General features: G+C 39.3%; 1 protein-coding gene across 1 annotated transcript in view; it reads right to left on the bottom strand.

Moving 5' to 3' along the window:
* Window positions 1-1,124: 1,124 nt before the first annotated feature.
* The window catches only part of LOC109527098 (inactive dipeptidyl peptidase 10-like), a 73,225-nt gene continuing 62,496 nt past the window's right edge, over window positions 1,125-11,853 (bottom strand). The window contains exons 17-24 of the mRNA XM_019888806.1: window positions 8,984-9,105; window positions 8,145-8,192; window positions 6,811-6,909; window positions 4,631-4,700; window positions 4,304-4,498; window positions 2,659-2,713; window positions 1,804-1,903; window positions 1,125-1,195 (exon numbers count right to left, since the gene is read on the bottom strand). Of these exons, the coding sequence (XP_019744365.1) occupies window positions 1,125-1,195; window positions 1,804-1,903; window positions 2,659-2,713; window positions 4,304-4,498; window positions 4,631-4,700; window positions 6,811-6,909; window positions 8,145-8,192; window positions 8,984-9,105 (760 nt within the window). The remainder of the gene's footprint in view (window positions 1,196-1,803; window positions 1,904-2,658; window positions 2,714-4,303; window positions 4,499-4,630; window positions 4,701-6,810; window positions 6,910-8,144; window positions 8,193-8,983; window positions 9,106-11,853) is intronic.

Genomic DNA, 11,853 nt, shown 5'->3' with positions numbered 1-11,853 from the left:
CCTAGCGAACACACTGAAAATAAAAGGTCTCCAGTTTTGTCATCTAACCAAGTGTCGTCATCCAAAATGATGTCTACACAAAACCGTAGACTTCCGAGCAAGAAGGACTAACAGAATCAACGTAGCCTGACTGCTGTGTTCAAAGCAAACTTGAGAAAAACGAAGTATGCAACCATGGCTTAAATCCACTATAGCCTGAGTACTAGTTTACCTTATATGTGCACTTTATAATGTTATATTGCTCTGTTTTGATTCCATAAAAAGAGCTGTTAAAGCAGCTGTTGTGTGACAAAATATTTTTTTCACTGTTGTTGATGGACAATAATATTGTGTGAGAGATTATGTAGGAATAACTGCTCCAAGTGAAAAATGTTCATGTAAAATTGAAAATCGAAATTGTTATTTCAGTAAATATTTGCATTTTGCACATAGAAAACTGATTCATGATTCCATGTTGATGAGAGCATTAAAATGAGGAAAAATAGGACAAAAGAATATAAAAGGAAATTCAGAAACGATAAAAATGCATGAGTAATCACGATTAATTTTCTAGTGAATTTGAGTTAATTATGACAGTTGCATTTTTAATTTGATTAAATACTTTAATCGTTTGACAGCTCTAATATATACACATAACACGGGGTAGGACTAGATAAGTTTCTTACTTCATCCTACTCCCTTGAACATAATAACTGTTGAATGATGACTGATTTCTCTTTCCTTTTTACTATTTTACTTACCTTACTTTCTGTCAAATTATTACTGTATATGTTTTATGTTCAATAAACAAACGAAACAAAACGAAACGAAAAGGCTCTCTGTTTTTTCCATCAGCGTTTTGGCGCCAAGGCCCGGCGCTGTGTTCTCACCTGCAACTACAAGGCCCTGGGAAACGCCGGCGTTCAGAGGCCGCCGTGGACGCCGGCAACAAAGCTTCCTGGCCTCGGGTAGAGGACCCGAGCTGAATGAGGGATGGACACCCCCCGAGGGGTGAGACGAGGATTTTTTTTTTTTTTTTATATATAATGTCTGTGTGTGTGTGTGTGTGTGTGTGTTTTATTTTTTACGGAATTACACAATGCTGCACAGAATAAAAGCAATTCATTTCTCAGAAAAACTATACATTATAGTCCAACCTGGTACTTGAGATCTTCTTTAGGCGGAAATCCAAAATATTTCTCAGTGAGAGCTGAGCCTGTAAAAGATAAAAAGGAAAACTGCTATTTGGGATGTATTGTGAGCAGGAGTATTATTCCTGATGGTATATTTTCTTCTTCCTTCATGAATTCATCTCGAGCAGACTCACGGACACAGAAACAATTATCCGTTGATGATTAATAATGCTTCTTTATTCATCCATTTTCAACACCGCTTATCCTGAAAGGGGTCGCGAGGAGTTGCTGGAGCCAATCCCAGCTGACGTCGAGCAGAAGGCAGACTACAACCTGAACTGGTCGCCAGCCAGTCGCACATAGAGAGACAAACAACCATTCACACGCACATCCACACTGTCACTGACTGGGAACTGATCTCACGCCGCCCGCACACAAGTCAGACGAGTGAGTGTACCATGACACAATCAGCGACCATGCCTCTTTATATATATTTAAATGACATGACTGGGGGACTGGCTGGACTGTAAAATCGTAATATATGGCATCTATTGTACGTAAGAAAGTAATATTAATCCTTTCATGCACTCTGTAACCTGATAACATGATAAGCTGCCCACTGTAGTAACCGCTGTCCCTAAAAGGGTTCATCATGATCATTTCATCCCCTGTGTAAGCCTTGAAATCCTACCATGAAATCTCCAGTTTGCGATCGGAGCGACTGCTATGCCGCAGCTGAAAGTTGAGCTGTGGGAGAGTAATAGGATTGACGTAAGAAAGCCCCCATATGCCTGAAAAGGACAATACCAAAAATATTAATAGTACACATTATCATTTGTATGGAGCACCTTAATGAGAAATGAAAAAAGAAACTGTACTCCAGTGGACCGCCACAATTTGCAGGGGATCGGGAATGGGCCTGATCGCGAGTATTTCCGTGAAAAGTCGATGCGCTCCTGAGGGTGATTGTGTTTGCCTATATCAATAGTTTCAATCATAAATGTAACAGTTTTCAAATGATGATGAAGATAATTAATTTGTGGAGCAGAGCTGCACGGTGTAAACAATGAACATTCGCCTGAACAGCAAAGTGCAGGAGTCACATTGATGGCGCTAATGCTACGGGGACAGTCTATCGTAGTGGGAAAGTCTGCTGTTTAGTAACTAACATAGCAGTTGACGTTTATCCAAAAAAACTGGATCCATGTTATGACAACACCAGCTAACTGTACTGCGAAGTTCCGCCAAGCTGTTGTGACGGAATCCACTGGTCTTGTTGGTGTATATTGTCCTAGTTTCACATAACTATCGCTAGCCAAAGTCAACATGTCACTGTGACAGGATCTCTCTCTTGCTGACTGTCAATTACAAATCCGACACAGCCTGATTTTAGATTGCAATTAGATGAGCAGGTGTGTGAAGGCAGAACATTTTTCTGTGGATACTTGGAGGATAGTTTCCCAAAACCTAACCTTCGAATAGCTGAATTTGCGAATGCCAAACTGCAAATATGCAGCGGTCCACTGTACACATATTTGTGGATTACCTTTCCATAAACTGCAACTTTATTCCCATCGATATATGGGAGCTTGATGAGGTGTCTGAGGGCATAGCAGGAAACATAGCTAAGTATGATTTTTCAAATCTGCTATGTAATAAAGTACAGTAATTTCTACACTATAAGGCGCTTCTTCAATGAATGGCCCATTTTAAAACTGTTTTCATATTTAGGGCGCACTGCATTATAAGGCACATAGAATAGAAGTTACAATAGTAGCTGTGATTGCGCTATGCATTCACTAGATGGTGTTACGTTAAAGGGAATACAATACAATTCAATACAGCTTTATTTATTTAGCGCCAAGGCATGCAGAACTGGTCACAAACACGGACATGAAACATATAAATACAAATGGCATTACACAACAATAAATGAAAGACAAAAGTTATGACAATTGATTCAACAAAAAGGCACGCAAACCTCGTGGGCTCACATCCCCAAGGGTCTAAATATCCTCAGAAGTCTTGCTTATCTCCTTCTTCCTTCGTTTAGTCAGTAATTAACTATGATTTTGGAATTACAGTCAACCTCGGTTTTCAAACGTCTCGATTCTCGACCAATTCGGTTTTCGACCAAAATTTTCGATTTTTTTTATGCCTCGGATATTGAACAAATTTCGGTTCTCGAACAAACTGAGCGCACTTGAATGCACCATTTGACTCCTCTTGCCTTCCTTACACGAGGAAGTGACGCTTCCTCGGGTAGACGAGGAAGTGACGCTTTCTCGTGTTGCTTTCCATTGTGAGCAGACGTGTTCAGTAAACATTTTTATTTTAAAAAGAGCGTGGTTTCGGTTTTCGAACAATTTCGGTTTTCGAACAGCCTTCTGGAACGGATTATGGACGAAAACCGAGGTTTGACTGTGTCTTCGTTTCATGATGGCTAAGCATAGCTCACAAAGTAGTTGTCTGTAGTTGTGTGTTGGTGAATGCACATGTCAATTAGTGTCGGGCAGAACCGTTTTAGGTTACATTTGGTTCCTGCTAATAATCACCACGAGATGGCAAAGGAACACTAACGGAAACAACTCAATTGGGAATATCAAGAGAGTTATTGTGTTTTTATATTAAGCGCATCGGATTATAGGGCGCACTGTCGGCTTTTGAGAAAATTGAATGATTTTAGGTGTGCCTTATAGTGGAGAAGATGCAGTTGTTTTTATATGATTAAATCAATTAATAAAATAAACAATTGTTTGTTTGTTTTGTTGACATGTTGGCATTCAGTCTGGCAATCTGCATCTTTAAACAGTATTTCAAGACAATGTGATTGGCTTGGAATACATATTTAATGTCTGCAGTACTGCTCAGGCCTGCCAGTAAATATACAGGCACAACATTCTTTATTTGAATTGGTGTCTCACTGCACACCTGTCGTTTCTTGACGACAGAGCTTGTTGGTTGAAGTTGACATACATGGTGCCAACCATCTTAAGAGGGAAGAAACTGAACATTCGTTCTATACAGTAGATTATTAAATCACTCAACTGAGATCTACAATTAATTTGTAATTAATTATTTATGATTGACTTCCAAGACAGAAAAATAAGAATCAGAAATAGCTGTATTATCGACCGCACTTGGCCCTACTGATGGAATATATACAAATAATAAAAACCCAACAAACCCACTCTACAATTGCGATCTGATCTGCAACATCAACAGTGCCCAGTTGCTGGTGGACTTCATGCAGGACCCTCTGCCCCTGGAAGCTGCTACCTCGACCGTCCAGACGAGCCACAATGATGTTTTCTGAACTGACAAGCACTGAATCCCAATTCATGCTGAATCGGTCACTCACAGTCTGACCACCGGGGGTGCTGCGGCTACAAAAGCATAACGTTACATCTCAATGGAAATGTCTTTCGAATCTGAATTTTTCTCAATTTTCATTTCGAGGAATCTTTCAGAGGAGCAAATCAACAAATTATATTTGAATGTCCATATTTACACCTTACAGAATAATGAGAAGTGGATGCTCATATGTTTCATCAAAATCGTTAGGGACGGTTAACTCCACATGAAGAGCTGCAAAGAAGGGAAAACAGCAAAGTCATATAATTTTACTCAGTGGATGTGTGATTTGCCCGCAAACACTGCTTAACTTACGTGCAATCGCTTGCATTTCTATCCTGTTTATTGCATCGGCAGTCAAAACGGCACGCGAATAAATCAATTGGCTATCGACTCAACATAGACAAATTGCAAGTTATTTTTACGTTGCACGATGAACAAATCGAACTGTGATTCCAGACGGTCTGGGTCTGACACTATCACGTCTGCTGCTGTCCATGTAATCATGGATAATTTATGAATTTTAGTTTATTGAAGCCCAAAAGAGTCAAACTTAAAGAAATGAAAACAACAGTCAGAAATAAATTACATATGGATACAAAGAACACAAATACATATGTTAAATTAAGAAATATATTAATACTATTCTGTAATATCTTATTATAATTTTATTCGAATCAAATATGTCATCATGATTGCTTTAACCCTTTCAGGGACAGAAGTTACTTCAGTGCATGAAAGAGTTAACAGTGTCATATATATATATATACACAGTATGAATGTATTTTATTTCATGATGTCCCTTTCCACAATGTCTTTTTTTTTTGCTTTTTTTCCAAATAACGTGATCATTCAAATGACCTGAGACTGAGCCAAGCTAAGTGAGTGGCTGATCCTTGACACAGACATGAGCAACAGCATTTGCATTATCGAAGGGTGGAGACTCATCACGAATGCTGCTGAGACACCTGAGAGCCACGAGACCGAATGGCTACGGCAGAGAAGTCGGTCTCAGAGTCATTACGAGAACTAACGTAAAGCCTTTCTCTCAGCCTGAGAGAACTGCAGCAGCAGAGTGTATTTTTGATGATTTGGGCTCTGGAAGAGACCAAATGCTAACGCTGCTGACCACACCCTGAGGTCCAAAGCACTAACGTTGATTGACATACCTCGTTATTTTCATTTAAAATAAAATGATGACATGAAATAAAAAGAGCCATTGTGGAAAAAGACATTATGAATTAAAAATTGACTTTGTAAAACACTTGTATTTTCTAAAATCTTGGGAAAAAAGTAATTATTTAGTATGACTCTGTTAGAATAGACGTTATGGAATATTTAATAATGATACAATTATAATGATTAGACATATTTCAGAACAATATTTCCTTATTTTACCCTTCAAAGGCCATCTATATTTGCCTTTTTATTTCTTTAATTGGAACTCTTTTGTGCTTCACTATTAGTTACGTCTGTTATTTTAGACGCATTTTAATTGGACCTTTTCTTTTTGTTTTTAAATCCTTGACAGTATGGTGTTATAAGTGAAGTAAGAATTGGTGTATGTTTGTCACAAGATAAATAAGAAAAACAAAACAAAACATCAGACTCTAGTTAGATTGACGAATTATTGATGACAATGTCTCAAACTATAGAGTAAGGTGGCCAGATGGTGAGTCCTTTCCCCAATAAGGCTGCAAATGCGCTGAAATGCATGTTTGCACTGAGGATTGAGAGGAAAAAATTTCATCTGTGCTGCATGTCATACATAAAGCATATTTGACAATAAAGATGACCTTGACCTTGAAACCTGTGGTACCAGGAAGTGAATTTGAAATATTTGTATTTAAATTAGAATCGCTCAACTTCAATAAACGCATTGAAAAACGGGAATTTTGACGACATACAGTGAATTTGTATTCAGTTCAGTTTGAACAATTGCATTGAAAAACTGAATCTGTATTTGTCCAATTTCTATTTGATTCTATTAGTTCAGAAGCGAAGTCCAATAAACTTGACAGACAGAATAAAAATTATTTAAAAAAACAATTAAAAATAAATGAGCTGTGTTACAGTCTCTCTGAAACTGTATTTGACCCTCACTGAAAATGTAACTCAATATACAGTATATTCACGATCAGTTCTCTAAGTTCAGATTCAAATTAGTTGTGCCAGACATCCAGATAATTTAGAAATAGCAGTCGATCAATCACAGATATCTCCACTTTGGCCATTCAACACTTTTTGTTTTTTTTAAGCATCAAATCTCCTAAGCAGCTTCTAATGCAGACAATTCGCATGCAACGTGTACTTTCAACACATGGGTATATTATTGTGATCATACCAACATTGTCGATTTCTACAGTGCGTCTTTCTCGCTTTGGTAATTTTCGGTTGGCCAGAGAATGTTGGAATACCGTGTTCTTCTCCAGAGTCGTGTAGTCTGTTGGTGACAATTGCAGGTAAACAGTTGGATAGAGCGAAAGACAAAGACAGGTGTGGTGCAAATAAAGCATTAAGTCGATTAAAAGTTGCTCAAGTCATATATTTTCAAGTAATACGTACTGCACAAGAGGCAAGCTCCGGCCCACTGCTTCACCAAAAGTCGAGGGACACCCTGAACCGGTTGCCAGCCAATCGCAGGGCACACCGAACAACCAACCATCCACACTAACACTCACACCTCGGGACAATTTTAGAGTGTTCAATCAGCCTGCCATGCATGTTTTTGGAATGTGGGAGGAAACCGGAGTACCCGGAGAAAACCCACGCAGGCCCGGGGAGAACATGCAAACTCATGTACCTATGCACTATGAGGTCGACGTGCTGAACACTGGACCACCGGGCCGCCAGGACAATGTATCCAAGTGCTCTAATTTTCTCGATGCTTCATGTTCATGCCTCGTACTTTCTTGCCGCGCTTTTTTTTTTTTGTTCCATGTAAGTAGTATTTTTATTGATAATTATCGTCTCGGTTTGTATTATATGCGCTTTGGGTGTTCTTGTCCTATGACAAGCATAATTATTTTATATTTGTCCTTGCATTTGCAAGCGTTTTTGGGTCATCTTGTGATTTCCTAATTAATTGGGACCAGCGTCCTTTGTTGTACTTTGTGGGTCTTGCGCATTTTTTGGAACTATAAAACTTTTTTTTTTTTTTGTCAATCCTTATCTGGGTCTATGTTTTGAAGATTCAAATTCTGTCCGGAGAACTCCAGACTACCTTGACAGCACTACCTTGTTACCTTACCTTGTATTAAAAAACAGATTGAATTAACACTGAACGATTTTTAACTTTTTTACAGGATTGTATTGTTTTTAAATTTGTGCCTCTCCCCGGGGACCAATCTCACCCTTTCTATGAAACCTCTAGATGTGATAATGAATTTCAGCACAATGAATTAGTATTACAGCGCAAACGTCACTTTTTGACAGTCATCTGTTCACAAGTTCTACAATTGAGCTTCCGTCACTTCTCACTTGATAGGCAAGCGGACTGAATAATTTTTTTCCAAACAAGCAACAAGTACATTTTCCATAGTCTGGCGCCTTTCTGTACCTCCCAATGAAGACTGCATCTAGTATGCAAACTTAAGTCTTAAACCCGGTGTCAAAAGCATGAAAGGAACGGAAATTCCCGAACAATTTATAGGTTCCTTTTCCTGCCTGATTTCTTACCTTCCATTTTATTTAATCTGTGCAGCGTCGTTTGGGGTATTCCAGGGCCTGGGGAAATTAAAAAAAGAATAGGAAAATGGTCACTTGTGGAATTCAATAAACTCAAGTGAGCATTATTGAGCTACATTATGAAAACCTTGAATTATTTCCCTTCAGTGTGGCTTTGTAAAACTGACCGACTGTAAGAGTGTGGAGCTTGTATTCATTTCCAGTTCACACAGTCAGGTACTCAAATGAGCACACTATTAAGAATAAGGCCTATCAATATAATGGATGTATGTTGTAAAGTAGGAGACAGATGTGAATGGAGTCAAAAGGCTTTTCGAAATGTTTCAGTCCCCAGCACCTGACTTTGGCAAAAGGAGGGAGAGGATCGATACAAACGGTCATTAATTTTTGGCCTGCCCAGTTCCCAATCAGGAAAATGCCATTTGTACCCCACCTACTCCCGAAGGGATGGTTAGTTGTCCCAAGGCTTCAAGACATTGGACTGGTTGCTGGAGAGACACAATTTGCCTCACGATTTATCAGTCCCATGGGCCATCAGGTTCTTGTCAATATTTTGTGATTCTGTTGCCGTTGATGAAAGTACTGTATTACTTTGGATTGGAATACAGCAGGCATAAAGTCAAATATGTCAACATTTAAGCCAGTTGATACTAACTACTGCCCATAATAAAGATGGTGATGGGACAAGTCAGACTACTGAAAATGTAGTCCCTGATAGGTGAATAGACATGCTGTTGAACTTGTGGTGTGTTAGTTATGTCAGGTGACATGTTTGTGACACATGAAAAAAAGAAATTGCAGACAGAATACAAAGAATTCTGAAGACATACCTCTACATTTGAGAAGGACATGCTGATAGTTTGTGCTGAGCACTGCATCATAGTACGTGCATTGTGACTTGAAGAGGTCGCAAGTGAGGCATTCTTTATGGAACGGCTCCACGGCGAAGACCCTTGTTAAGAAGAATGGCATACGGGTGTGAATACTGTACTTTCTACTGGACATTATATTCAAGTGAGGCAGGGGTCACCAGCATGGTGCCCGCGGACCTCATGATTAGCCCGTGGCCTCTTCTAAAAATGGCTCACCAGTGATGTGACATTGTCATTTCCTCGGACTGTTGGAGAAGTGATCATTTGAAATGTAACCACTTGCAGACATCATATAAGTAAAATGCTGCATGGAAATATTTGTTTCCTACATTGGTTTAATTGTTGTTTGAAAATATTAACATGATCGGCGTTTTCACATGGGTGAATATCATTATCCGATAATAACATCATTTGTGCAAATTTGTAATATTAGGAGGTTGTATAAAAGTGACAGCCCTTTGCATTAATCAGGACCCAAGAGGTAGCTCTCAGTTTCAAAAAAGTTGGTGAGCGCTGATGAAAGGTATCAGCAACTAACACAACTATAAATGCAAACAAACACTGCTCAGAAAGCTAGGGATACTCGACTTTCCATTGAAATCTTTTGATGGCACGTCAGAGTCTACAATGTTCCAGTAGTTTTTGCACAACTTTTTGCTCTTTAACAAGAGGTATACTCCATGTATCAATGAATGAACTCCCAAGGACATCCACTTCCGGTAGGACGTCTTCAGTTGCACTTCATTTGCCCCGTCAGTTTGCTCCGTCAAAACATCCTATTCACAAAAGCTATTGCGCTCATGACATACCAGCACAAACAAGCACAAACAAGCCCACAAACTTTGACAGCTGAATGCAGTTTGCCACTAATTTCCCCCTGGATGCCAAAAGCCACGCATGGCAAAGTATAAATTCTGGCTTTGCAACAAGAACACTTTGGCAGATGTTGATGAAAGAGTTGTCCCACGCAAGCTTTAATTTAGGGCACCCCCTAACAGCCGTTTTTCATGGCAGGAATTGTTTTCCCTTCGTGGGGGGCGTTTTGGGTGGAAAATTTGGACATGTACACAGCATATCGTAGCATTGGCGCATGACCAGCAATGGATGCCCAGTCGACAAGGCATGATTAGCTTCTCTTCAACAGCGTGTGCCGATTAGCACTGGTGGTAGTAACTTAGACATTGTTTATCAATTAGGCTCATTTGCATTTAGGGGGGCAAATTCTCCCCAGATTACCTCATTTAAGTGTGTGCAAATACCACTCGCGAACTGAGACACATTCTGCTTGGCAGTGCAGTTAGTGAAACATTTCACCATCTGTCTGTTCTTTTTGAATTAGAAGCTGTTTGCTCCATTTTTTTACCGTTTAGTGCCACGCAAGCCTTTGGTGAAATTGGCTCAGTGTCTGCAACTGTTTCAAAGCACAAGATGTAAAAAGCTAAAATGTTTTTGGGTTTTTTTGCAGCAAAATTCTTGCAAAAAATAAAAAACAATCATAACAACTTGTGTGAAGTGAAAAACGAATATTTAAAGTTGAACCTGCTAATGTTGGTTCGAAACATGAAAGACAGCAGCATTTTGTGACCTAAATGCACATGTCCATAGTGGGGTCTCAGAATAATGGCCCCTCAAGTAAAATCTCTCAGTCGCAACACTGTGAAGACTGCAGTCATTACGAGTGTGGTGGGGAGTTAGTCACACATGAAGGGACTATATGCACACACCACTTTCGCATTTAGGCTTCAGAGGCATGCTAATAATGGGAAGCATATCTGGGATATACCATGAATGTAAAAACAATTTTTAATGTTTTTCACAAGACAGCGACGAACTGCAAGATGAGGATAAATGTTCCCTGGGACCTTTCTCATGGATCGGCTGGCATCGCCTCTCTACAGCTGGGTGCCTCGCATGGACCTAGAGGAGAGTGCGGCTTCGTGACTCACTTGGGAGCCGAGAAAGGAGAAACAAAGATAAAGTCACCCAGACTACCTGTGCAATCGTTAAACTGTTTCGTCGATTGTACAGTACAGACTTCAACTCTTTTTTTTTTTTTTTTCAGTGCCGGCTCACTGGTGTTCAAATGAAAAGCAGAACATGATTGTGGCCACAACACAGAGTTGGCTTGAAGAGCTATTCCTTATTCTTTTCATCAGGCTATTGAATAGACAGACCTGAAAACCTCAACTCAGCCCACTCACCCATTTTTAGTATGCTTATATTTAAACTTCATCATTTTATAATAATAATAATTTCGCTGCTGTAAATTGGGAATTTCTCCATTGTGAGACAAATAAAGTTTTTCTTATCTCATCTTATCTTAAAAGTCACAACTTCGGAGAACACTTTCACCTTGAAAAGCACCAGCACCGAGCTGTAAAATATACCAATTACAAAAACTCACGTTAACACAATTATAGAGTTTGTTTATTTTTCCTCCATCCTGGTTTATCCTCCTCCTCCGAGGGGGCGGAGAAGGATATAGAAAGCTGTATTGTATTCACTTATACATCTAGTGGATGTATAGTGCAACTGCAGCCACTATTGTAGCTTCTGTTCTATGCGCCTTAAAATGTGTTGCACCCTATATATGAAAAACAGTTTTAAAATAGGTCATTCATTGAAGGTGCGCCTTATAATCCCAAGCACCAAGCAGAAAATATGGTATATTCATTGGATTCAACGCGCAGCAGCTCATGACGTATTGCCGTTAGAAAATATGAAATTCTGTTTATTCCAAGCAACCAGGATGGAGGAAAAAAAAATATATATAAAAAAAAAAAAATCCTCGTCTCACCCCTCGGGTAGTGTCCGTCCCCCATTCAGCT

The sequence above is a fragment of the Hippocampus comes genome, unplaced genomic scaffold, assembly GCF_001891065.2.
Source record: "Hippocampus comes isolate QL1 unplaced genomic scaffold, H_comes_QL1_v1.1 scaffold968, whole genome shotgun sequence".
Classification (NCBI taxonomy): Eukaryota; Metazoa; Chordata; class Actinopteri; order Syngnathiformes; family Syngnathidae; genus Hippocampus; species Hippocampus comes.
This window is presented reverse-complemented; position numbering and strand designations above follow the sequence as displayed.